General features: G+C 39.4%; 1 protein-coding gene across 1 annotated transcript in view; it reads right to left on the minus strand.

Annotated features, from left to right (window-relative positions):
- The window catches only part of CARPA (Carbonic anhydrase-related protein A), a 66,822-nt gene extending 39,410 nt beyond the window's left edge, over positions 1–27,412 (minus strand). Inside the window, exons 1-2 of the mRNA XM_066401235.1 lie at positions 27,229–27,412; positions 11,605–11,652 (exon numbers count right to left, since the gene is read on the minus strand). Coding sequence (XP_066257332.1) covers positions 11,605–11,652; positions 27,229–27,277 — 97 coding nt within the window. The 5' untranslated portion in view covers positions 27,278–27,412. The remainder of the gene's footprint in view (positions 1–11,604; positions 11,653–27,228) is intronic.
- Between the last annotated feature and the right edge of the window lie 534 nt (positions 27,413–27,946).

Below are 27,946 nucleotides of genomic sequence, written 5' to 3' on the forward strand. Positions count from 1 at the left end.
CCCCGATAAAGATAACGCTGGAACGTTGTTTGCTTTCGCATTTCGAAAATACTTTCGCAGAACTTACTATTTGTATTATATTGCCTTAATCCATCATTAAAATACTACCGACTGCCCGGAATTTAAAGTTATTAAATATTTTAGGGTCACTCTCCGGACATAAATATTCTTATTATTAACTTAGTCGATGATTTATTGTCCCTGGAATATTAAAATTCCCTCCTTGGAAAACTCATTATCGATCTGCAAGGGGATGTTTAATATCGCATTTTCTGTTTTAAGAATTTAAATGCGAAATTTTCAGCATCTCAACAGTTTATTATAGAAGACAACTTATTAGCGTTGATTTGGAACTTATGACTCAGAATTCTTGACATAACTGTGAACGGATATCGCTCTCCTGATAAATTGGCGAATACTAAACTAGCACTTATTAAAATCCCCCTTATTGAAATTGCATCCAAACTAATTTCCAATATAAAACAACGGGGCAAAATGAGTTAATTGGCCAAAGAAAGAGCTTTTAAGCCCTGCTTTATTCTGTATATTTGTTCGAAACAGAGTTGTATGGAGCTTCGTAACGGCACATTCAGACAGAGAACGTATATAAAATGATGGACGTCCAGAATACACCCTGGAGAACTATTAATCTTAATTTTCGAAGCGGCACTGAATGATTTATTCTATTTTAATGAATTTGAATAAACGAACTTTTAGGTCCAACTTCCATCCGCTCAGGTAAATCAGATTGAAGGCATAAACACGGCAAAATAATTTATAACCTGTGAAAGTTTGTAAGAGAAGGCGAAATGAAATGGAAATAGAGTTCCTTAAAGCGGGGAGTAATGGGGGACTGCTGCCCCATCGTGGATGAAGTTCGGATCGTTTACGAGGTGAAATTTTTAATGAACTTTCCCGAATAGAAAGGGAGTTTATATTTAATGGAGTTTCCCCTGCCGATGATGAATGAATCCTGAATTTACTCATATTAGATGACTTAAAGACTCAAAAAATGACAAGAAAATTTCCTAGTTTCTCGCTCGAAATGGAAGTCGAATAAAGACAAACTCGCATTTTACTGCCTTGTCAGTATTTTCAGTCTCGGCCAATTTTTCTTCCGTATCTACCTTAAAAGCTATAAAATGTAGTTGCCCTTATTTCGAGAGGGTGCTCCCTGCAGTATGCGATTTAACAGAAAATTGATTTTCCACATGTTTAATACGTACATAGATCTCGGGTTTTTTAACTGTGCAAATAAAAAATTGAGAATTCCCGGCCTCAATCGTTCTGCATAATGAAGCCGACGTAAGCAGTTTTCAATTTGATATTTGATTTGATTATGAGCTGCCTTTGAGTGATTTGTCACATCTTGCGGCAAAGTCAAAATTTAGCGAAATCCATAAATAAACAAATTCCCACAGAAAAGTCGAACCCGAAGTAACCTGAACTAACTGAAAAACTCTCCTGGATACGATCCCGTTTGAAAGTGATACCAGAGAAATTTTGAAATGCTGATGAGAAGGGAAAAATTTCCCATATGATGCGTATTTAATGCGGACTCTACAGTGGCAGAATTACTTCGATATTGTTTTTGCATAATGGCTTTAACTAAAAATTTAGATTTTTTGCACGTATTTCTTTCGCCGTTTGTTCGACACAACTGAGGAGCGCCAAAGCTACAGCTCAGCATTTCAGCAATAACTTAATTAAATGGGTTTCACAACATCGCGAGGTGTAGGCAAATCCACTTTTACATTATGCAATTACTGGACCTTGAAAACAACCTAAAAAATGCCTTTGCCAGGTTGGAAGGGCGCGCGGTTTGTAAGCCGTTCGCCCTAAGATCTATTTTACGATTTTATTTAGTATTTTTCGTTATGGAATTTTAAACCTCCAGAGAAACACGAAAATGGGAACGAAACTGGACTCAATTCTCAATTCAGTGAAATCAAATCGACACGTGGTTTTACAATAATTCGTCACTCGAGAGCGACGCTTTTTGTCAAGAAGGCTTTGGAAACAAAACAATAACGCCTCAGTTGTCAGTATTAATGGCGTCTCCGCGTCTCCTCCCGCTTCGTTCGCGAAATATATCAAATTTCGAGTGAAAATATGGACAAAATTTGGAAAAGTTCGTGCGGACTTCAAGGTAATTTCATAGGAACGTAATGAGTGCTCGCACGAGCTTGTGCCCGATTGGCAACAAGTGAAAATTGCACCTTTAAAATTCCATTTGGTTCCAGAGTACTGGGAATGTCGCCTCGTTTGCGTTCGGGTCTGCGAAGCCGCACGGCCGCCGAGCAGCAGACCTGGACGGAGCTCAAATTCAATTGAAATAAAAGTTTTGGCGATCGAAAAGAAAAAAAGTCATAGGGAGAATTTGAAAACTTCCATCCTCAAGCAGTCATTCATAACGTCGCTGACTAAACCCTTTCTGATTATTTAATGTTTAATTTAATTGTGGGCTGTTCCGAATGATTTTTCAGCGCTCCCTTTAGACCCTCTTTGTTGATAACTTCATAAGGAAAGCATTTTTCTCTTGAAAACTGTTTACCTCCGCTTATTTATTTAGATTTGTAGACGTAAAGTCAATCCATCAGTCAATACGCTTTGTTGCCCAAACATTATAATGTTGACAGAGCGAAGCAGCAGCAAAAATATCGAGTATAAAATAAAAAATAACCGAGCTGGCGCATCGCACTTTTCCTTGCCGATGATGAATGAATTCTCAATGTACTCCCACTCTGCGACTCAAGTTTAAAAAGTTCGAAATAAAGTCTGTTAGTTCCTTTTTTACGAGGAAACGAAGTTTCCTTCAAGGAAAGTAGGTACATCAACTTCAAGAGGCACATTCCATTGACCATGGCAAAGCTTCGATCACTGAATCCCTAATTTATCAGGAGTCACAGTGCCCCAATAAACCACCCTCAAAAGAGCCAAAGAAAAGTGCACAAGCTCTTACAGGATGGAAACGTCTTAATTTCCCTTTCTATATTCATAAGCACATAAAGAAACATAAAGGATTCAGATGCTTTTCAGCATGGAGATCACGTATTTTGCTAGTTTACGGCATAAAAACCGTTTTTGGTTTTTGTTGTGTTTGCCTAAGAGCTTTCAGTACAGTTGCCCGCTTTTAAATTGAAAGCAGTTTATAGGAGATTTTTCGTCTAGAGGCGGCGGAGGCACTGCTAGAATTAAATTGGGTTTTGTATGCGCTGTCTGCCAACTTTCAGAATGTAAATTTATGGGTATTCAATTTGGAATTAGATAGGAAATATGTGTGTGTCTCTTAATGGCTTCCACGTTTTCATCTGAGAATTCTATGCCTTCACATAAAATAATCCGCTAAAATGTTAAACCGGGAAGTAATTTCTGCAACAAGCCACCTATTTGGTACTAAAACATGTTACGTAAACCTCTAAAGAATAGTTCTTTAGCCGCAACACAATTTGGTAGTATAAAGCTGTCACCGTAGGTTGAGAGGAATCTCGTCTGGCATCCTAAACATGGAATCTTCCATTACTTTGTTCACGGTTAAAGCTTCAGGGGGACTTTGTCCTTTCCTTTTATACCTCCAATATTTGATCTTCTTGTTAGCTGCAGGTAATATTGTTGTCAGTATTTTAGTTTAGTCTCAGATTTCTTTGTTTCATCATATTCAACTTTAATGAAACATTCAATAAGCGCAGGGACAAAGAATGCACTTCCTAGGGGAGAAAGTCTTTCCGTTCATTAAAATGAAATAAATCATTCCGTACGGTTTATAAATTGAGATAAATAGTCCTTCGCATTTTCAAATCCTTTGCGGCTTCCATTCGATCACTTTAGATGCATCCGGGGAAAGTAGCTCTCCTTCTTGGCACATCGGCGTTGGAAATACAATATTAATAAAATCGGGGATCAAACAGAGCTGAAATTGGAAATTCAGTTGCCCACGTTTCACCGAAATTTCTCTTGTCTTCCGCGCCTTTCAATCACGAGCTACACCCTTCGTGAAAATAGCTCTATTTACTTAACGGAATAACTTCATTGTCACCTAGAGAGAGAGACAAAGAGACCCTTTTGTTTTTACCCAAATTCTGAAAGGTAAATTGCATCGGACAGGCGGATAAGCAGAAAATATGTACTTTTCAGGCAGATCTGAGGGATGAAGTGGAGGGCTAATAAACGTCCGTATCAGGTGGATTGTTGTACCCTGCTATTAACTTCCGAACTTTGCATTGATGACTGACGATTGTCAATTGTGAACCGCGATCCGGTCCGATGAATTAACACGATCCGCACTGTATGTTATTTGGGTTTAGCTACGCTTGTATGTGTCAACAGCACGGTGTTAATGAAAACAATTTATCATCAGGAATTTAGGTTCATTTTCCTGCAAACCCTCTCTGAAATGCTTTTAATTTAAAAATTTATTTTGTCCTTTTTGTGGGCCGACAAATGAACCGTTACGTGCAGTTTCGTTAATCCCTATTTCTATTTAAGGCAATTTTTTTACTTCGGTTCCTTTTCGCTTTACCCTGTATACGCGCCCTGTATATATATGCCGCTTTTTTATTTTGTTTATATTTACCGTTTGCCTTCTCATGTAAACATTGAAATCATCGCACGGTGTGAATAGTACACCCATCTATGCTGGTTTGAGGAAGATAACAGAGCTTGATAAATGTAAGAAATAAGAAAAGAAGGCGCACAAAGATTTATGTTTTCTCGTTTGGCAGTCACCCCTAATTTTCACTTTATTTTCACTGCGGAGAAAATTCCTAAAGTTGCACCGCATTGCTTCCCATTGAAGCATTTTCATGTACTGCAAAAGCAGCAATTTGCTTTTTAAAAATACCATCGATCCATGTGAATGTACTAAAAGCCTTAAGCAGACAAAATGAGGGGTGTGCTTGAAGCTGCACGTGCATTTTACTATCTAATGCAATTTATTTTTAGAAGGGTTGTGTAAGCGACAACAGCCGCCATTGCTCTTTGAGAAAGAAAGAATAATTTAAAACATTTTGCATAAACTCCTTTAAAGACCTTTATAATTTCCGCCCCATAAAACCGTAAAAATTTCGCTCGGCGAAAAATGACCCTTTGCGGGTAGTAGTGGACGTGCCCACCCCTGCAGCCTGACTGGTTGCTGACAAGTGTTTATTTGCTGAATCGCACACAGTCATAATTTAAATCTGTTCATGACACCGTGTTTAAACGCGCTTAATGCCTCGTCCGGCTGAATTTTAATTTGCAGTTGATAAAGTTTTCGCTGACGTGGTGAATATGATCTGGATGTGCGAGATAATCGGTTAAGTGTGGGTCGCTAGGACAAAGGGTTATTAAAGGAAAAAATGAACGAAGGTCAGAAATTCAAAACTCTTTTTTGTATTGGACGATGAGTTCCACTGGCTGCCGAGTGACACGCCTCCTTTATTAGTCCGGGTACATTTTCACGCAGTAGGGATTTAGATCGGGCAATTATATTCGAAAAGTTTGGAAAACTCACTACGCTGCATTGCACGCGGATTTGGATAAAATTTTATCAGATATTTATTACCAGCAACTAATATTAAGGAATATATCAACTCTAAACTCTTCGATTTTTATAGCCATCCTTGCTTTAGCTTTCGTCGTTTTACGCAGATATATCAAGGTCTGAAAGGATATCGGATGTATTTCACTTTTTGCCTCCGTTCCAGTCGAAAAGCAGAGTACACATTGGCCCCTGTCATGTATATCAAAACTCGGAAATTGATTTTCTTCATGTATATAAAGAATTTCTCGGTGTGAATAAGGAACCTTTCTTTATTGCCGTTTTTTTTAGGCGGCAAGTACATTTGGAAGAAAGTGTGACGCACTTGGCGAAGCCAGAGGACAAAATTTAATTAACAATGAAAAGAACTAAAAAAGGGACTGAATAGGAACGTATCAATTCTAAGACGTGCGACAGGCAAAATACCTTTGATAGAATTGATTCAGTGGTCTTTCAAAATGGACATTCGCCGTGAATATTTTCTATCTCAACAAAGCTAAAAGTGTTAAATCAGCGGGATCTCGAAATGTATATTTATAACATTCCGGCAATTTCCATGCAGTGCCTCGGTTGTCTTTTCAATTTCCTACCGGTAAAGCTGGAAATTGTTGTCGGCATTACCCATCTGAAGTCTAAACCCTATTCGTCGAGTCGAAAGTGTCTTCTATAATTTTAAAAGCTGAAAAGCTGATGCGAGACGTACGGAAATCAAATAAAGACAAACTCGCATTTTACTGCCTTCTCAATATTTTCAGTCTCAACCAATTTTTCTTCCGTATCTCCCTTAAAAGCTATAAAATTTACTTGCCCTTATTTCGAGAAGGGTGCCTTCAGGAGGATGCGCGCTAATAGAAAATTGAATTTTCAAAGCGTCTAATATGTAGATGTCTGATTTTTGGACGTACTGTATAAAATTTGATTTTTTTAAAATAATTTGAGACTTCCCAAACCCCAGTGTAAGTTTATTGCGCAATAATTTAAGATTTAATTTCACTTAAGCTCTTTTGAACGGTTTTACCTGTGATGTTATTCAGTACGTTGTGAATTCAAATTTCCAGTGGAAACGTTGGCCGCCGATAATGTTTTTTCTTATATTCACCGAGTCGGCCGATTTCTGGCCGATGCAACAAAAACATCGGGCAGCACTTGATCAAAGGAACTCTTGAAATAGCTTATGAGGTGGGCGGGATGCGCTATTTTTAAATCAGCTGACTGTTTAAAGGAAATTATACTATCATGCGACAGTATTTCCACTGTTTGTATTTAGTTTGCCATGTGGCTCAAAAGAAAATTATTTAAAAAAAAAACATGAAAAACACGATTTTGCGTTAGAGCCTACTTAATTTTGAGAATTTTTATGAAAAAGTCCCCTGGGAAAGGGGAAACTTGTAAGAAGCTCTAGTGAAATGTTTGGCGAAGCTTTATTTAGGATTTATTCCGGTGTGAAGGTGCTTTTTCGTGCAAAAATTGGGTTTTCGATCAGCTCATTATGTGTATGCAAATATTCCTCTTGAAGTCGAATTTAGCACATTTTCGTACCTCTTTAAGGGTTTTGATCGTTGTAAGGACGGAACCGGGGGGCAAACCGCTGTTGGAAATGTTATACACAAAGTACGAAAATAACATAAACATCCATAAAGATGTGAAAAACTACTCAACTCGGTTTATTTATTTAGATTCTCGGACTTAAAAATAAATCGAGCTAGCACCTTCGGCAGAGCGCTTCCTCGACTCGTCGGCCCTTGTAAATATCTTATGGGCAATTCTCGTTTGCAAAGCCTTCCTCCGGATTCAATCTTAACTGTTGCCGTGGCACACGTGCAAAATGCCCCCATTCCGGGGGCTTAGCATAAGCTTCCAGACAGCGATTTCGCCCCGTTTTCGTCTCGGGGTACAAATCTTGAACACATATTCCCCACGCTTTCATACGCCGGAGAGCCGTAATATTTGACTAGTACGATGTGTTTGGCAAGGTGAACGCAAACAAGGCGTAGCCGACTTATTTCTGTGTCTTGTATTGCTGGAAATCGACCGGTTTTTGAACTTTCGGCTTCAGAACTTGTAGAGATATTCCTCGAGGAAATTCCCAGAGGCGGTTTTACATGGTGGAAAATTCGAAAACTCCTCCCTCGATCGTTCTATGCAAGGTGTCGGTTTTTGGAGCCCAGCCATGAAGATCTCGATAACCATCAGAGTAACCATGACCCGATTCAGATACATCATTGTAATAAGAAACAAGAGCTGTGTTCGAAAGTGTGCAAGTCCCAGATGGTGCCTATAAGAAAAAACGAAGTTGGTGATGGTTTGTGGAAAATCGAAACGTTGGGCTTCAAATATGTCATCACCGCGTTATAGAAAAGTAGCAGTTGCGATGATGAAGTACCATTAATTTTGAGTTGGCCCAATTTGCCCAATCGCGTATCTTTCATGGTTCGCAATATTCTCGTGGTTGAGCTCGAGAAACAGACATCCTGTATAATGAACCGGACTAGCAGGTTAAATTACAAAGAACTGCAGTACGCAATTTTGTTTGTTGCACGCAAATCCTCCGCAAAAGTTGTTTTCGTCACATATGAAGGATTAACTCATAATTCAAATTGCAGTATCAAATATTTCCAGAGGGGATTAACATCAATTAAAAACTCGATTTCATGAGAGCCGTAATCCGATTTCCATATTGCGACAAGACCGATTTCAATTACCATTATCGCTCGTCTATTTCTAATCTACGCGATTACGGTTAACCGCCCAAATTGTTACGTGGGCCGATTCAAGGACGAAGAGGGAAACAAAAATTCATTACACAAAAAGTAAGGAAAATTTAATAAACAGAGGCAGTATTGGGGCCATTATCGAGAGGTCGGCATTGGAAAAGAAGGCCGAGAAAAACAATGAGTCTTTTACGGAATGATTAATGATGCGTCGTTGAAAGCATGTCTTTAGGAAAATGTATCGCCTCGAATAATTTAGAAGAGTGACAAGCCCATCCATTTAATTAAATTAATGCCAGTAATTGATTTTTAATAAACTGAAAGCCCACAGAATTGAGCCTAGGCTCTTGGCCTCAATCCACATTCTGTGTAAGCGGTATTAAGATGTTGAGTCTGTGGGTGAAACGTGACGAGCGTGTATTCTTCTCTTTCGAGAGAACCCTCCTAGATAAACCTGATTCCTGAACAATTCGGCTTTGAACACCAAAGAAAAACAATTAAGCGCCCTAAACTACACTCGATGAAGAAAAAGGCACATTTCCCAAAATGGCACATTGCCGACGTAGCTCAAAGTCGGTTCGTCAACGTCTTCCCTGAGTCCTAACAGACTTTTTTGTCTTTTATCAAGTTGTCGTCGTTTCCACTTCATTTTTCACAACGACCGTCATTTGTCAGCAGCCTGGGAATACACCGTAATGAACTAGAAAACAACAGAAGGGCGTGCTCAGGGATGGAGCACGGATTTCCGTACGTTCCTTTGCAAACAATTGAATTGCCGCACTTAAAAAATCAAGCCGCCTCTGTGTGGGATCCATTAAGCTTTATACGACTTTCGAGTGCAATTGTTTTTTTCTCGGGTTGACATGTTGACATTTCGTGGCCGTATTACGGACATATTAACATTCTGCGATGGGCGTCCTAAAACGGTAACGTCCCGTTGATTCAAACCGTTAGTGCTGTCAGATCCTGGAAAATAAACTTTAACGGTGAATTTAATGGAGTTTTGCCGAAATGATAGCACATTCATTTCAAAATCGCCCGCACTAATGTTGCAGCTGCTAAGTGAAGTATCTAAAACGACCGGACTAATGCTGCGCGCATTCGGTGCTGCAGTCATGCGTGGTCGTGTTCCTGACCGTTGAAACGCTATAAAATACCTTGTGTTGGTATTTGGAAGTCAGTGAATCTGCTGGCTCCTTTCAGGGAGTACTGAAGGGTCTGGCACAACCATCTCGGTTCAGCTTATCTTACGTGGTGGTTAACAATTTTAAGTTAGAAAATTTGTGTTCCGAGTCCAAAAACTGATAAATCGCATTGTTGTTGGTCAGTAAAGTCATCGCTTCTCCTAGAAACCAAAGTCTCATTAGGAGCAAATTTGTTCCAACATTAATCCTTTTCACGACCCAATATAATTTTATGATCAATTTTACTAGAGTATATTCGTATGTGTGTGTGTGGGTGTGAGAGAGCTCATGTTCTCTTAGTCCTCTTTTTACCTGTGTTTTGATGCTCCTTATAAAAAATTTATACAAACAGGAAAAGATTTAAATCCCTTGATGCCTTTATCTCGGATGCATTTTCTTTCGTGTGCTTTTACCTTATTTTAAGCTGCAAATTGCGTTTAGCAGGTAAATAATGTATTAGCTCCATCCTTGCCTCGGCTCCGGTGAGAAAGTGAGATGTTTCCAGGCTTCTTTGAACATTTTACCTCGACTATTAAAAGTCTGCATCGACATTTGGTCCTTCATTGTAATTCATGACGGCTCCTGCGCTTACCCTTGTTTCCTCCTTCTTTCGGTTCTTCGTAAGGTTACCGCTCAATATTCTCGAACGAAGGCAACTAATTCAACTTTGAGACTATTGTTTTACGCTTTTGGTCCGTTTCATCGGACTACTTCAATCCACGAGAGGAATTTCTAAGGGAGTCTGTTTGCTAACTCGCCGAACTTTTGCTAATTCTCTGTCGTATTTAACTTTCCAAAAACTCGAGGGACAGCACTATTAGTAGAACGTCCAATTAGGTTTTCACCTTTTTTTGGCAGGTCTTCGCGGCAAAATCTTGCCTCTATTACTCATCCTATAATGTAATTTTCCTTGACTGGCACTTGATCATATTGCAATAATATAAGTCTGAAGGTTTAATAAAGGCACGTTCCTGCGTGATTAATATTGGGAAATGGGTTTATTATTTAAGCAATAATGAGTAATTCAAACATCTAAGAGGGGTAAGGCAGAATTTTAGATAATGTAATATCTCGCATCTTGTTCAATATTAAATAGCCTATTTATACCTCTAGTGTGTCAAATTAGCGCGAGGGGGGTAACACTCGTGAAGCAAATTTGCCCTGATTGTTTGACTATTTGCAAAAAAAAAACTTGAGGAAAGAAAGCTCCTTCGTAGTTCAGATGTTTGCAACCATAAAAGGATTGAATAGAGCTACCTTTTTGCTTTCGATTGACCCCACAATACGGCCGAAACCGGCAGCAACAATCCGAAAGGAATAGCTAAACAGCGAAACAGTTCCTGGCCAGACGTTGCGTTGTTTTGTTCCTCTCGGTGGCTGCTTATATTAACTTGAACCGCTCGCCCGGAGGGCAGGGCGGCTTATGCAATAACCATACAAATACAGAAACTAAATTATACTGCAATCAGCTAATTTACATGACAGAAGGCCGCAGATGGCGCCGCCGTTCTTGTTTCCCGCCGGTCCGGAATAATGCATGAGAAGGTGACGGGCGGCCACTGCCGGCCCAACGCCGGCGACCGGACCGGCCGACGATGTTTATGCATATTAAATGAGCTTATGTTGAGACCCCGCTTCTGTCGCTGACAGATCCGGAGGAAGTATTCAATATGCTACGGCGGGACGTTTTTGAGCTGTAATATGTCTTCTTTGCCCCGCCTGACGGTCAGCGGTCACGAGAAACGCGGACTTAAGGTCCGGTACCCGACCGAAACAATAGGCGCCTAATCCAAGCTTGTCCGATTATTGAAAGCTCTAATCCCAATAATCCGACGATAAATCGTATCGGGACAATGCTAAATCTAATGCGATGTAATTCGGGCCTTAGTTATGGCTCTAACCTCAATGCTCTGCGTGGAAAATGATGAACGATGAGATTAATTTGAGATTTTCCCGTGGCGCTCTGCGGAATTTTCTAGAATGTGATTCACACGTTTTCCCTGACGTTTCAGAGTGTACATTAAACAATCTATGAAGATCTGGAAACCGCACGGGACCAAGGTTTGAAGTCCGGAAAAGTCGGATCGCTGGCGGCAGCCCTGTAGGTTTAAGTTGGATGTTTGCCTTACGCACGCCAATTCAAAGCTAACCCGGGCCAATTTGAAGGTGAAGCATTGTCGATATAGCTTACCAGATATTCCATCGTAGGTCCACCATTCCTGCCAATTATCGCAGCCAACTGGAAAAGGAAACAAGTGTAAAATTTTTATTCTAAAATCTATATTACATTATTGAATTTATTTATTGTCTATAGAGGCATGCCCCATTTCCGTTGTCAGACGTATTACGACCCCCATAAAATACATCTTCCTCTGATTTCAGAAGGGTGTAAAGTCTGCAAAACATCGGTTTATTGGAATATTGTCGTTCCAGCCGACAACTCGAGGACATTTTGAGCAGTTTAATAAAACGCCTGCAGATCTGCTTAGTCGACGAAGATGCCGAGAAAGGGCTGCAAAAGGTCGACTATTGCCGGAAATATCGCTAGTTAATAGGAGATGGGATTTTTGTTACGACCCCGTTATTGTCGTCGATAGCACAAAGCATCTATATTTTTATTGCTGTTGATTTCTTCAAGGGATCAGCAACACTTTAATACTAGTCGAACACGTTTTCATTCTTGTAGCCCTGTTAAGGAGAGCCTGAGCTCTAAATTAAAAGGATTACCTGGAAAATTCCTCGGCTCGTAAACTGATTTTATTTCTCTATTTTCTGGCTGGAGGATTAACCCGCCTTTAAATAAAAGAAAAAATCCCTTAATTTTGATTACTTCAGCGTTAACTGAATCTGGCCCTTTGTTCGCGCGGCAATCAGCAATATTGGCCCTTTGCTAGCTGTAAGATGCAACGAGCATTTATTCTCTAGAGGAGAGAGTCCGGCTTTCAGGGATTTATTTAACGTTGCATATGTGTAAAAAACGAGCAAACATAGGGGTGCCCGGTTGTTCGTAAGGGCTTTTTGTTCTTTGTGGATCTAAGCCGGTTTCTTTGTTCCGTGGCCTTTCGCCCTTCCATCGGGCCGAGCAAATACTAACATTGCAAAGGTAGAACCTTTATGACGCACGTAGAATTCAGACCTTTATCCGAGTCTTCCCGCAGCAATTGGTTTTCTCGTCACGGGACTAGGTGCTTATTGGCTTTGATTTCCTCAAAGTAAATCTCCCGAAAATCTCCTATCCATTACTTAAAAAGCGGATTAAAGCCCGGGGAGTGCCCGGAGATTATTTAAAAGCTCCGCGAATCATTTATTTTGCAAATTGCCTTTCTGGAAATGTTTACTTTCATTAGCTGGAAAACAGGAAGTTCCAGTGTCGTGCGACACGTCATGTTGGTCTATCAGTCCATGACCACGTGAAATCATTGAATTCGAGATTAAGAAATGCCCCGTTTATAATAAAGTAATGAGCTGCACACCGTAAAGGCGCGTCCAGGATATGCAACAGAACACGTTTTACAGCAAAATTATTCAACTTGTTAGAGAAAATGGTAACTGTTTCATGTAACAAAGTCGTATAACATTTTTCAAGTTACATGACATGTTTTCTGTTATCTAACAAAGGTCGGTAACATCAAAGAGAGTTGTAAAATCGCTTTGAATAACCCGAGCTGGCTGGTCCATTAACTTTTGCCCCTTTTACCCCGCCCTTACTCTGTAAAATCTATTAATGTCGTATATTTTCAATTTTGATATCTTAATTTATTTACCTCTTTTGAGGACATTTAATATTTAGACGTGAGATTGTCCAAATACACGTGGCAAGTCTGACGTCATTAGTTGAACGGTCGCCCGACACGTCGGGATCCGACTTGCCCGCTCTCCACTAATTAAGGGCCTGATTACGTAAAATGAATTATTTCGAGTTGATGCAAAGACGTATCCATAAAATGTGGAATCCGGCCAAAAATGTCTCATACCTGCCTACCATCAGAGCTATTCCGAGTCTCTGGAACTTTAAATACAATTTCCATAAAAGACAACTTTTATTACGTTAGTATACGGGTAAGTGGGGTCCCAGAGAGATACAGAATTCTAGCGCCAGTTCGATACCGAACGTTTCAACTTTTATTTAAGTGTATAACTTTTCAATTTCCTCTTTCAGTCTTTCCCTCGTGCCATGTAAGTCCCCATATAAATTTCAGGCAAGTTTTGACCGGAATTCTAATACCGGAAAGCTATTACCATGTAAACAATTATTTTGCTTTGGATCTGAGCGAGGTGCATAAATAGGGTGTTTTTGAGAACGATGCCATAAAGATGTAACGACTGCAGGAAGAGCAACCGGAGCCAGCCAGTCCGGAGCCCGGATCCCCGATAGTTTTTAGCAGTCTGGGCGCCAGTTTGGCTGTTTGACAAAGGGAGCCATCGACCCCCCCTGAATGTTGTTGAGGCTGCGGTTGTGCTTTGTTCAATAACGAACAACTTAGAGACGAAGACAAAGAGTGGCTGAAATCGCAAAGAGACTCTCTTTTTCCCTTGAAGAAGTTTAAAGTTGGATCCTCAACATGTCGAAGCAGATTAGTTCCAGATCGGCGAGCGTGTGCCGGACTCAGTCAAGCATCATGCTAATACCGAGAGTATGCAATTCAAATTAGGAAGGCGAGTTAACGACGCTTTGATTAGCACGTCTTGCATGCTGTGGTGCACCACCCTTAATAGGATACTGATGAACTTCAGCCACGTCGGGTTTGACTGATGCTTAGGAAGTCGTTTTGCAAAGATGATTTAAAAGCACTGTTCCAGCGCCCTCGAGGGTCAGTTGCCAATCATTAATCTGGCGTCGCGTTTTCATTAAACAGACGACTTTGCAGATCTACTTATTCCTGCAAAAATATAAACGTCCCCCCATCAATCAAGGAATATCCGAGGCACTCCCGACGAGTCGGAGCCACTTTGCTGTAGCATTAGGTGGCAAATATCCAAAAGATTAATTTTACCAGAATAAATGTCAGAAAGTATATTAATGATTTTCTTCAATTATCAATTTTCCAACTTTGACTTACTGTCTGCGTCGCCATTAGGGAGATAGAAGTGCTTCCTGCGCTAATGGCGTTTGTTTGCAAGATTGATGATCAGATTACACGCGAATCCGTCCCAAAACGGAGACCGTCTCTGATTGTTTGCGGAAACGCGGCAACAACGCGAAGGGCCCCAGTGTAAGGGATAAGGGATGGTCCGGTTGCATGGAAAACAATATCCGACCCTTAATCACTCGGAATAATTATTTCTTTTCCCTCAAAGCGAAGTCGCCGGAGAGCAGCCTTTGGTATTGCATTTTGGAAATTTTCAGCAACCTCCTGGGAAGACGATTTGCAGGTGTCGACAAGAGGGCAAATTGGGGCACCTGGGGATGAAGAATTTTCCATCGAATGCCCCAGATAAGGTCGCGGATCAGAGATTTGTCTAACTCGAGGAAAATAATAAGGAAAACACCGAATGATTGGTAAATTCTGACAAGTTTTCAAAATAAAAACTCAAAAGTTGCACAATGGAGGGCATTGATTATCCATAAAGATTTGCCGCATCCTGCCAGGGAAATTACTGATAAAAGAGAGTCTCAGAGCCAGAATTTCGGAAATAAATTTGAAAGTTTGTCTATTAAGCTGGGATTGAAATACTGATTCGTCCATAAATGGTCTATAAACCTAATTTGAAACTTATGACTGCCTCATACGAACTTAGAACGTTCCAAGGCCGTTCTCGATGAACCAAATCCAGGATAATGTGGATGAGGAGGAGTTAAGTCCGAGGATCAATTGTGCTTAAACTGCGAAGTTGTGCCTTGCCAGACTTCCCACCCAGAAAGTGCCGTCACCTGAAGTGTCGTCGCACCCTTACTCTTGCGTGGGGCGTTGTGCCCACTCTCATCTTGTCGGGACCCCATTGGAATTATGGCTTTTAATCCCGGGTCTCCATTAATTTTGTGTGCCATTAAAATTTCCCGATGATGAAGGATAACCGCAATTTTTGGTAATAGAAAACGTCATCAAACTTCCTGGTTGAAAATCAATACACGAGCGAGCAAATCAAACCGGAAATACATTTTTATTCGCCGGAGATTTGCCCAGTTTTAAAACCTGTCGACGTCTATGAAATTGTTTTAGCGGCGCTGTCAATGTAACCTGAATATTTGATTTCAATTTTAAATTCAAATTCTGGTTCATGACGCCTTTGGAGGCCCGCAAATTTCGACGGCAAATGGCCACATAGAGGCATAATAATTGTTCGGCAGAATTCAATGCCGGGGATTCGTTTCAGGCCTGAAGGAAACCCCAATAAGTAAAACAGTGAAGAAAATAAATATTTAAGTTTCTTTCTCATTAAAGAGGAAGCGAGGAAATAAAAGAATATAACCCTGCCGGAACAAAGAATCCCTGGGTCAGCGCAGAAGGCAGTCAGGCCAAATGAAAGAAATTCAATTCGAGTGACTGCGATAACAGAATATCCAGCGCCCGAGGAGGATCTTTCCAAATCAAATATCGGGGTAGTTTTCGAATATTTACTTTATTTCCATGGGAAAAATATCTGCGATTTGCACCTAAGATTGCGTTATTGAATCATGGGGACACGTTGCGCGCATTGGAGGGGCGGAAAAAATCTTTTGCATTAACCCTCCTGCAGCTTCATCCGTAATAATTCGCGAACGTACGCGTTCGTTAATGATGCATTTTAATTAACGTGTAACCAAGGCGCGTTGTAATCACGGAACATAATTATTAGAGGTAGCATTTCACATGGAAATCGCCTGAAAAAACATGAAATTATTAGAAAATTAGTTTTGCTTTGGTCGGGCAAGTCGCGCAACGCTAAAAATTAACTTTAACGTCGTTGGGGCCGCTCTAATTACCTCCCCGAAAACAAAAGAAAAACGCAATTTCCAAAAAGAGAGATAATTTCAGAGATGGAGGTGGGCGAAACGGGGGAACGGAGCAAAGAAGCCCCCGAAATTTACGGCTATTTATTGGCCGACGAAAACAGAACGATAATAATCGGTGTCCGGACGCGGCGGATTTTTACCGGAGAACAGATTATGGCACTTAAAGCGTCAAATGGAGCTAATTTCACGGCGAGCGACTTAAAATCATAAAGCAAAAGCCGGTTGTGTACAACTGTCCGGCCGGCCGGCGTTCCACTCGAGGTTGTTATTCATTAATCCGACCGCCGGCATTGTCCCACCTGTCCGCAACACGCGGGCGCAATTTATAACTGCCCACTTGATGGATGAATTTATTCGCCCTCTTCAGCGGAATTGACGCCACCAACGGCCAACAAAGATTTACTATTCTGTTTATGTGTTTTATTTTAATTTCGGCAGTACCTATAGTCCCGGTTCGGACCGCTGCCAAGACGGGGTGGACCAGATTCCGCTGACGGGGGTCTAATTAATTATCAGATTAGACCTGCGTCTTTGTGTCTCGACTGTTTTGGTGTCGAAAAGAGGCGAAAACTTAACTCGAAATCCCTGGGTGTACGTGGGAACACGACTTGTGCGCCCTGGGAAGGGAGCGAGTTTGGGAAAACTGTTGTTCGGCCTTATACAAAATGCCGCTCACCAACGTAACCTCGAGATCTGGGTCAACAATTAATTAAACACTTCAATGTTGCGGTCATAACTTGCGGAGATGGTTAACCACCGCGGTGCACATTCGAAGGCGCCTTGTTTGTATAACGTTAATCTTTTCGCTTCCTACAATTTAGTTCATTTCGCGAGCATGCGTAGATCAGCTGGGAGACACGTGGGAGGACGGCTCATTCGTTCCCACGGTAAATTCTTGCAAAAATTATTTGGAACTTGATTTTTTCTTGCAATTCAGCTTGCGACAGTCCAACGATTTCAGATTGAAAAACTCGTTTTTTTTCTCCAATTCCCAACTTTTAATTTCCACCTTGGCATCTTTCAGGCCGGGATCTACGAAGCCAAGGCCAGAACTACAGGATCCTTTCAAATGGCCCTTATTCTAAGTAAATTTAATTAAGGTCGCTTTAAATTGCTTCATAGGCGCATACTTTTAAAAGGAAATAAATGGCTTCGGGTTAATGGGAGTGATAATATTTATATGTTCAATTTAAAAGGAGTCGGAGGAGAGATTTGCCTTCTCTCGGAGTTTTGTTAAGCTTTTTTCTTTTATTTGCCACCTCTGAAAATGCATGGTTCGGCTTCAAAAATTTTTCCTGGCAACAAACAGCTGCATTTGGGGTTTAAGTGAATTCTCGCCTCGACAAAAACTCACTGTCTTGATAGGGAAGGGTTCCTGTATCGATTCCCGGTCCTGTATCGATTCGAGGTTGGCCATCATTCCGAAACCCAATAAACCTGGACCAGGTCCAATGGAATCCAAGCAAATAATTGCTGCCATTCTTAGAGAAAACAATAAGAGAGTGTTCGTAATCTGCACCCTTGTTTCCTCAACTACTTGCGGTCCGGCAGATCATTTTCAGCCCTCTGTTATCGCGGCTCTCTTATCTTCCCTCCTGTGCTCTGGCCCTTCATTTACCGAAGGGCTCCGCTGCCAAATTTCTGTGGACTGGCTAATTACGTATTTACCAGGGGAAACATCTCACTCCCCAACTATTGTGTTAGCATAGAAAAACTATGTGAACTAATTTATGTGCATAAATAAGGAAACAGGACCTCGTAAAGTATGTGAAGAGTTTGAATATTTTAAGGACCTAATATGATCTTAATGGGGTGGAAACACGGAAAATTCTTGTTTTGGTCGCCGTTTCGGGCGGAATTTAATAGCTGCCCCCGGTGTAATGCCACTGGAACTAATGACTAGAACAAATCACCACCGTTTTCTTATCTCTGGAAATTTGCAGGCACATTTACACATCAATAGTTCCGCCGAGTAAAGTTTAATAAATACCATTTTGGGGCTATTATCTAGGGGTGAATAATAAAACCTCTAAATCGTGTGGGTTTAACAATTGGGTCAGAACAAACAAAATGGGATTTTAATTAAATATTTTTCATCAGTCAAATGTTCTTTTCCTTAATCCGCACTCTAATGGAAAATTAATTATGGCTATTGGCACTCAACAAACAAAGATAAAAACTTGACCGATAAGGCCGAACTAACGATGGTTGGTTTGTATTAAATTTTAGCCGATCACGACGAAAGATCGTGAAAATTTTAACAGGATAATGACCATTTTTTTTTAGGTTTAAATTAGGGGGAATTACTATTTATATTTAGAGTCAGGACAAATAGTTCTTCAAATGTATACTGCGTGACATAGAAAAGAGAACACCCCGCAAAACCGCAGGTGACCGGCTACCTTGACCACTCCATACCATTATCATCACACGTACAGGGTGTCCCGGTTTGTTTCGGACAAATTGATATGAAAGGTAGACCTCATCATTTTAAGCAAAAAAGTTCGTACGAATATGAGTCCGATCTCGATCGGTAACGGAGTTACAGGGTGTTAAAATTTAAGAAAAAAATAGGTTTTTATTTTATTGTGTTTGGCCTACTACACATAGACCCTTCAAAGTTTATATGCATATTAGGTAATAGGTGCTGCTTAAAACGAGAGTAAATTTCCTCTAATTATTGTACAGGGTATTGCATTTTCCGAGGTCTTGATTCATAAAATCCTTTAAAAAGAATTTGCTCGTACCCTGCTGATTAATTTTTATATTTTTTTAACTTCTCCCATCTATTTCCTAAATTTTGTCTCTCTTACTTTTTGGTCGAATTCTGTTCCGTTTCCTCGTAAAATTAGTTAATTTATAAATTCAGTCAAATCTACAGACATCAAGAGGCTCATACTATTTTGACATTTCACATTAGTTTAACTATCAAAATACCATTTTTCTTCCACATTACCTTTGAAAACATTTGATTTCATTTAAATTCGTTCTTTAAAATTTACATTCCGTGTATTATTATTTTTTTAATGAAAAAGCAATTACAAACATGTAGAAAAAATAACAAATAATAATATGATAACCTCGGAAAATGCAATACCCTGTATAAGTGGAAAAAATTTACTTTCGTTTTAAACAGCATCTATTATCTAATATGCACATAAATTTTGAAGGGTCTATCCGTAGTAGGTCAAGCAAAATAAAATAAAAACTTATTTTTTCTTAAATTTTAACACCCTGTAACTCCGCTACCGATCGAGATCGGACTCATGTTCATATGAACTTTTTTGCTTAAAATGTTGAAGTCTATCTCCCATATTAATTTGACCGAAACAAACCGGGACACCCTGTATATGTGTGTGCAAAATGGCGAATGCGAGAATATAATTGAAAAACTCATCGTTTGTAGTACTCATATGAACAAACGTGCAAATCCAACCGTTTTTATAGGGCGTTCTTTTTTCTATACCAAACAGTATATTTCGGTTTTTTGTACATATCTATACACTCTATATCTCGCATCTCGTGCAAGGGAAAACACCCGAATTTAACATAACATTTCCTGGCCAAAGTCCCTTATTCAAATTAGTCATATCGCGCGTCAGTTCACATCTGAAAATGTCAAAATTTAACAAATTGCTGTTTGCCTTGTGCGTGTAAAGTGGGTCGAAAACTGAAAAGGGTCGGAGAGATTTGCATGAAGTTCTCCCGACTGCGCCAATAGAGTTTATGATAAGTATTGTCGGCGGCAAGGGGTCTTAATATTGCGTTTGTCATTAGTAATATTCATATCATAGTGGGAACGAACAAAAACAATATTTGCTGAAATATGTATAAGCTCTTCGGAACAGGTTATTAAAAAAGAATTAAGGGCGATAATTGAAAGAAAATTATTACTACGAGGGTATTTGTCATGATAATATCTGGCATTGTCCTGAACAACATTGCTTAGATATTAACACAGTGATAGAGTTAATTAACTGTCTACTAAAACAATATTATGGCCAGATATTAGCGAACTCCTCTCCCTCATCTGTCCATATAATAAAGCAACAAAATAATCTAATCAGGTTTCCGAATCCCGATAACGAATTCCATTTCGACCACTAAATCAGACTTAGAGCGAATGGGAAACAAAGAAGGACTGATATCGCGAGCAATTGTAAATGCTGTTAGGAAATTTATTTGCTTACTTTGTGAAGTTGATAATAAAGTGGGCACCAGGGCTACAATTTCAGCAATGTTTCAGCCATTATCTAGTTCTTTAGCGTATATATGCTTAATTTAACAACGGCTCTATTTTATCTGATTACGGTCGTGTGGCGAATTTTAAACGAGGCCCCCAAGAAATAAACAGTTTCTCTCCACTTTTAAGTGCGCGCTTAAGCAATTGCCCGGATTTCTGTTGAATGTTAAGTCGTTTCGAATCCGCGAGCTGAAAGTATCGGATATCTCTTCTTGAAAATGCAACGTTAAAGGTAAACCGAATCGTAAACGTGAATTTCTTAACTGAAAATAGCACGACCTCAATTTCCACAATCCTATCGCCTATATAAGTTATAGAGAGGTAAATTGATTTGTTCTGGGGCTCCTCTGGCTGCGGTCACTCAAACGGAATTAGATCTAATCCAATTAAAAGTTTGGAAGGGCAACCGAACGGTCGAAACCGGTCAGTCGAGGATTCCACTACATGAAAAAGGATCTGCAGTGCATTCAAGTTTGATGACCAGGGTTTGTCTATTTTTCCTTCCAGACTTGCTCCATCGTAATCAACTTAATGTTGCATATACAGGGTGCCCGATTCCGGACCGCGACTGTCGGAATCCCGATCTGCCGTAGAAGATGGGAGGACGGTTAAATTTCAGCGAAGTTACGCGATTTAGAGTTCAAGACTAGGCCTTTCAAAATTTGAAAAATCCGATTATTTTCGGGGCTATTTGGAAAGAATTGAAATTTTGGAAGAATCTTTTTATTCTTTTAAGAGTGCTTTTGAAATAATCAAATGAGGAAATATTAAGGGATGCTCGCAGCACTCACCCTCCACTTCCAAGCACAGCTCTATGCGTTCTGCATTGATCTTAAAACTTAAAAAAAATAAGAGCTTTCATTCGGTCATTTCAGTTACGTTTCAGTTTCAGCCCCCTAAAAAATAATCTAATGAGGAGAGATCTGGTGAACGTGCCGGCCAACGTATGTCTTCGTTACTCGAAATGACTCTGCGAAAAATTAAAAAAAGTAATAAAAAGAATTTCATAGCGTTTCATGTATTTTAGACATTCACCTTTCATACTTTTTAGTTAACTGCCATGCAACATTAAAAAATTAATATTACATTTTCGAGCTTCCGCAACCTAAAAAAAGAAATACGTCATAGAAGAGGACTGTTTAATTACAACAAGGGCAATCTGCATGTAATCTTTCCCATTATCTTCCACTCCAAAAAGTAGTAATTTAAACGGTTTAAAACCTCGTTTCGTGTTCAGGGAAAGTTAATGTGTATATTATCAGTTTTAATGTGATCACCGACACGATTCTCTTCAGCGGCCAACGTGGCGGAAGGCGGATATCTCAAAGTGTATGTTTAATTGCTGTTTCAGTTGGCTCCGGCATTGTTGTTCGAACCGGGGGGGCCGGTCTGATCTAACAATGTTGATAAGTCGTGTGAATAATGGTTTACAAGAAACTTTGGTCAATTTGCGCGTAAACATGAGCGAACACAGCCAGATAGCGACACAATGTCGTGACAGATTCATTCGTCTCTGGACTGACTGTTAATTTTCTTGTCGACGAGGTACGGAAACTTACTTTTGAAATATGGAGGCCCGGATTGCATCTTTGATTAGGGCAGAGTTGAAATGAAGAGCACTCCTGAGACTAAGCAGATATTTTGATCGCTGGGGTATTGTAAATGCTTCTGACTGGGAAACATCTGCTTCCAAATCGCCAACGCCAGATAAAATTGTCAAAAGATCTGTGACGTGCAACAACTGATCTTTCCAACGGATCTGGCGCGGACTAGAGCGAAAACCGGTCGAGAGAGAACCAGCGGTCAAAGTGAATTTGTGAATAGTCTCAGATGATCGGCCTAATATGAAAAGTTGAAGACTCATTCGATCACCATTTAACTGTTGAAACTACGAATCTAAATCGTTCCCATCGATGAGTGTTTTGGAATGGCTGAAAATGCGCGTGCATTTTATGGATTTTTATAGAGATTCTATGCGAAGAAATAGACGCTCAGAGTGAGCTTATACAAGATGTCCCGGAATTAAGTAGCAATAATTTAAGGACTAATTCTATGATCAAAAATATTAAGAAAAGTTCCTGTAAACATAGGGCGGCAAATGAACACTAAGGGCGGCGCAGCCCTTTCAAGGGCCGCCCTTAAAGATGGTTTTTCCCCTTTTGGATTGGCTTAGAGTATTTTTGGCTTTAACTTTTCTGCTTGCAATTGTTTTTGCGATTTGACTTCAGCAGTTGAAAATATGGACTTTTTTTGCATGAAAAAGGTACTTTTAATTGGTGTCGATAAAATATACCATTTTCGAATAAAATGGACATTACTTCCTACAGTATATGCCGTAATCCCTGTTGTTTACGTACATTTTCAAAAGCAAAATCACGCATTTCGAAAAAAAGGACGTTATTGTCGTTACACAAAAACACTACATAGCATACGTTGGCGTCAAAAGGAAGCACAAATCAAGGAAAAAAAGTACATAATTTTACTTCTGAAAATGTACGTAAACGGGGATTACGGCATGTACTGTAGTAAATAATGCTCATTTTATTCGAAAATGGTACGTTTTATCGACGCCAATTAAGAGTACCTTTTTCATGCAAAAAAGTCCATATTTTCAACTGCTGTAGTCAAATTACAAAAACAATTGCAAGCAAAAAAGTTGGGGCCAAAAATACCCTAAGCCTATCCTGTATAATAGACTTATGAAACTTTGTTTTATATTTCGTTTAGATTTTTGGATTCGACGTAAAATTTTTGGTAAAAGTACAAAAAAACGTTACTGTATCTCAAACCGTTTCGATAATGTTGGGGAAAAACCGTCTTCAGGACCTTGAAGGAGCTGTGCCGCCCTATGTTTACTTATGGAACTTTTCTTAATATTTTTGCTCGTAGAATTGGTCCTTAAATTATTGGTGTTTAATTCGGAACACCCTGTAGATGTTTTCTGAGGATCAAAGTTTAAGTATCACTTCTACATATCCAGATGACGTACTTAGGGTTCGCATGTTAACCATCTATGAATATCCTTCAACTGCTGAAAATGCTGCCTCAACTTCCATGACTGTCTGATTAAATTTTCACGTTAACTGTTTATTATTATAGTACACTTGGTAGGTTATCGGATAATTAGCCCGGCTCCACCAATTTATAAATTCTGGCGCATTTCATGCATTAAATTTTGAAACTATGCTCAGGCATTCCACAATAGCAGTCAACTATCTTAATTGAGGCGCAAAGTTTGGATTAACTCCATACGTAATGCTTGTTTGTCCAAAGTTAAATGTTGCCTCTGTCGTACGAGCGGTTATAGAGAACTGTCCTAAATATGTGGACGGTTTATTAATTTTGGGGACTGATATAGGGCTAAGACGTTAATATTATAGCAGTACCGACCCCTGGAATTTTGCAAGTGATGAGGGATGGAAAATCGATAAAGTTTTATATCTTTCTTACAGCCGAGACGTTTAATTCGCGCAGGCTATCAACTTAATTTGACAGATTTACTCTTATATATCTGGATCGTCTTTCTTCTAAGGGGAAATAAAAATAAGTCATAAAAGGCGCCACGTCATAAAAGCTCCAATTATACCCGGAGACAATCTTCCCCCATTTTTATTTTTGTGCACGCCATAAAAATATCTTTATAGGTTGATTTACAAACTTTCATCATCGTGTATCATCAAGAAAGGAGACTCCCCCTTGTGTGAAATAATCCCCCAGAATTCGCTTGATTGAATGAATATTTATGTTTTTCCCGAGTCAGCTGCTCACAGAGCTTCATTACCTACATCATTGTTACATGTTCAACATACGCCTTGCCAAACAAAATTCAACTCTAAATAAACTCGCTTTATGTGAGTAGCGAGTTCAAACTTTCGTTTTGCAATTAAGTTAGTTGTCTCCCAGAATGGAATACACAAATACTGCTTCGAAATTAACCCGGTGATGAACATTATGTATGTATGAGTTGTGCCTCTGTTCTCTGATAGATAAGTTGTGGCTTCGCTGTCGGGGATATAACTGGAATGGCCACAAACGTTCATTGATCAATGGTTAGAAACTAGTCAATTATTTACCGAAGCTTGATAACTGAAGAAACTCAGTGTAGCTCAGTATTTTTGCGACGATCTGGCACCGTGGCATGCTGACTAACTGTCACCGATACGCCGTCATCGCAACATCCAAGTTCCATGACAGCTGAACAAAAGGCTGTTGCAGTGTTGCCATTTCTGGATTCTGAAGGTGTTTCCATGGCTTATTTATGCTTTGAATTTTATTTGTCGGATGTGCATGGCGGAATAAATCATAGAAACGTTAAAGCCGCAACACAAGTTAAACTCAACTAAGGGGAAATGAGTTGATGCAAACTTTTGGCCGCAATTAAGACAGTTGAATGCCTTTGTGGAATCTATGGCTTTGTTCGGATATATTTGCAGTATGAGGTGTGCTTTCAGTCATATTTCATTTGTCTAGAAAATTCTGTAAAATCCTAAAATTTTTTGAATAAAACTTGCGAAATCTAAGCGAAGAAATTCGTTTCCAACTGCTACTATAGTGCAATAATAATTGGAAATGGGTCAATATTTAAAATGATAATATCAGGTTTATATCCCAGCACGAAACAAGTTTAGATTAAAGCTCTCGCTCGAACGAAAGGCTTTTTGCACTCGCAGCAGGATCAAGATTTATCAAATTACAATTTAATTTCCAGCTGAAATAATGAACGGTTCGGTTTTTGAGTCGGGAACAAAATAAATGGCGTCTTTTGGACCTTAGAAGTGATGCTTTTTTTACTTAAAAGATCAATTAGGATGAATTAATCATGGTGACTGGTTTCTTTCGGATTATGCAAAAATTCTAATTATCGGTTTGGGCTATTTTTTTCTGTCGCCAAAATTTACTGTCTTCACACTTTGATAAATTTTATATTAAATTGCAAAACAAAAATGACGTATTAGCTCGTAACCTATTTAAACACCGAAAAACGGCCGAAGTCATGGTTGTCCCAATAGTCCCAACAGTCCAATAGGATTTATATGATCGGTTTAAGCGAAATGTGCATTGTAGCAGCATCGATTTCCATTTCCAATAAATATAAAGCTAATGGAGAGCCGGAAATTGGTTTTTGTTACAACGGGTTTTCAATATTTTAATTCAATTCGAAAACACTGTAATACCGCTTTTTATTAAATCATTTTCGGCTATTTTTGATAGCACTATCGGGTCAGCTATACATATTATAATGCATGTCTCGACGGGAATTATTCACATGTTTAAATTATTTAATAGCGCCAATGGACATATATTTTATTTTAATTAAAACGACAGGTTTAAATAAAGGAATTTAATTCTCTAAAATTGTCAGGGATGAGTAGAATTAATAAAAAACAAACGCGAAAATCGGAATTTATTTACGAGTGAAACTTTAAACGATAAACCTTTAAGTTCAAAATTCAGCGCGATACGTAAAAAGCCTCTCTCCAGCAGCTCTTCATCCCTTATTTCTTGTAACCCCCATCCACCAAGTTGATATTTGGGATTTATAGTCTCATAAGAAAGGGATTTTATAACTATTTTTGCACCGGGTGTGAAGGACGTTTAATTTCGGTAAGGCACCTCTAAAGTTCAGTTAATATGACACTTTTAACGTTTTATACGAACAGAAGGAGTTTTCTTCCTGTGGTGTTAAATAATAATTTATTAAATCCGGTAGTTTTACAACATCTGGGCTTTGTTTCTGTGTTTGCGAATGAGTTTTCAAATAAATGGATAAACAGACCGAATATAATAACTAAAGAGCATTTCACAGACTTTGCAGTTACAAAATAACGTTGCAGTTCAAAGAGGTTTTTGTAATATTAAATTTAGGTTTCACTCAGGTATTTAGTTTACATTATTTTCCAAATTGATTCCGTTCTTTGTTGCACAATGTTCTCCTCCATTTCTAGGTTTTAAAATATTGCTCCGATGGCGCATAAACAATATTTTAAAAAGTATTATTTGCCTGAAAGCAAGAGATACGCAATAATATTTTGTCCACGTTAGTGCTCCATATTCGAGAAAGAGAATATATTTTTCCATTAAAATATTGGCGCAAAAATATTTCGCAGAACAATGGAAGTACGTAGGTTATGAGTTTTTTGCTTTTAAAGGCTCTTGTGCATACATGAAAGAGAAATAGGCACAGTGTTACTTTTTTAATATTTTATCAGCAGCTGATGGATTTAATTACGCTAATGGGCACTTTTGTTTTGTGGCACAATTTTCATAATTTTTTGGCACATGTTAAAAACGTTTAAATGAAAGCCTTAATCGGGAGCTTAAGCATGGATGTTTTATAGAGCGATGCAGGGGAGGAGTATTCTAATTCTACTATTCGCCAAGTACCTGCGAATGGGTACGTAAATGAGGACTAAGAAGCTTATACTTTGCTCATTTGCTGGCCTGGAGCACCATAATTTCGCAAAAATATTTCTGACATTTTGTTGCATTTTATTTAAACAATTCAACAAATTATTCAGTAACATCATCCCTCTGCCTCTGTTTTAATTTTTTCATTATCGATCATCGCTTTCGCTCTTTCCTATATTCCATCTGGAAAACTATCACTCCCCTCGGGGATCACCTGTCTTAAAACTTACCGTAAAAGAACAACCCCACAAAAATCACCGCCCCCGAAGCAGCCCTCATCTAATCTGGAATCCAAAACCTCCAAATTCACCAGGAGCACCCAAACATTTAACAATGTTTCGATCTATTTTTGTCACGTGTAGGTCACATCGAAATCCCGACAAACAAACCGGGGCTGCTGGCCAGACCACGTCGCAAACTGACGTCTGAAAGTGGCGTCGTCTGCAGCGTCGGGACGCCGTTGCCGGCTCGACACCCATTGGTCGGACGAGCCTACGCCGGCCAATTGAATCGGTGCAAATCGCGCAACTTTTTGGAAGTTGGTTCTTCGGTTTTGGATTTGTTTTTGTCTTGTTGAGGTGTCTTTTTAGGCGTGGGAAAGTCGCATTTAATATTGGTTTCCGCAGGAAAACCTGTTTGAGAGTTTGCCTATAGAGATTTCATCAAACTGCGGTTTGACGAAGTTCAAAGGCAGAAAACCGAATTCGTGAGATTGTGGCAAATTATAATCTTTCGATAACGATCGCTTCTTCTCCCCAAGTTTTTCCTATTCGCTTCTGTATTTTGCATAATTTTCAATCTCTGTTGGAATGTGTATTTCGCAGTGTCAAACGAGGATTAACAACGTAGAATCAGAGCACATTAGTCTAATAACGACTAAGGAAACAGCTAAATATTGGAATGTTTTATTATTCATTTAGTACAAAATGCTAGGAAAGAAGTGTGCTT

The sequence above is a fragment of the Euwallacea similis genome, chromosome 22, assembly GCF_039881205.1.
Source record: "Euwallacea similis isolate ESF13 chromosome 22, ESF131.1, whole genome shotgun sequence".
Classification (NCBI taxonomy): Eukaryota; Metazoa; Arthropoda; class Insecta; order Coleoptera; family Curculionidae; genus Euwallacea; species Euwallacea similis.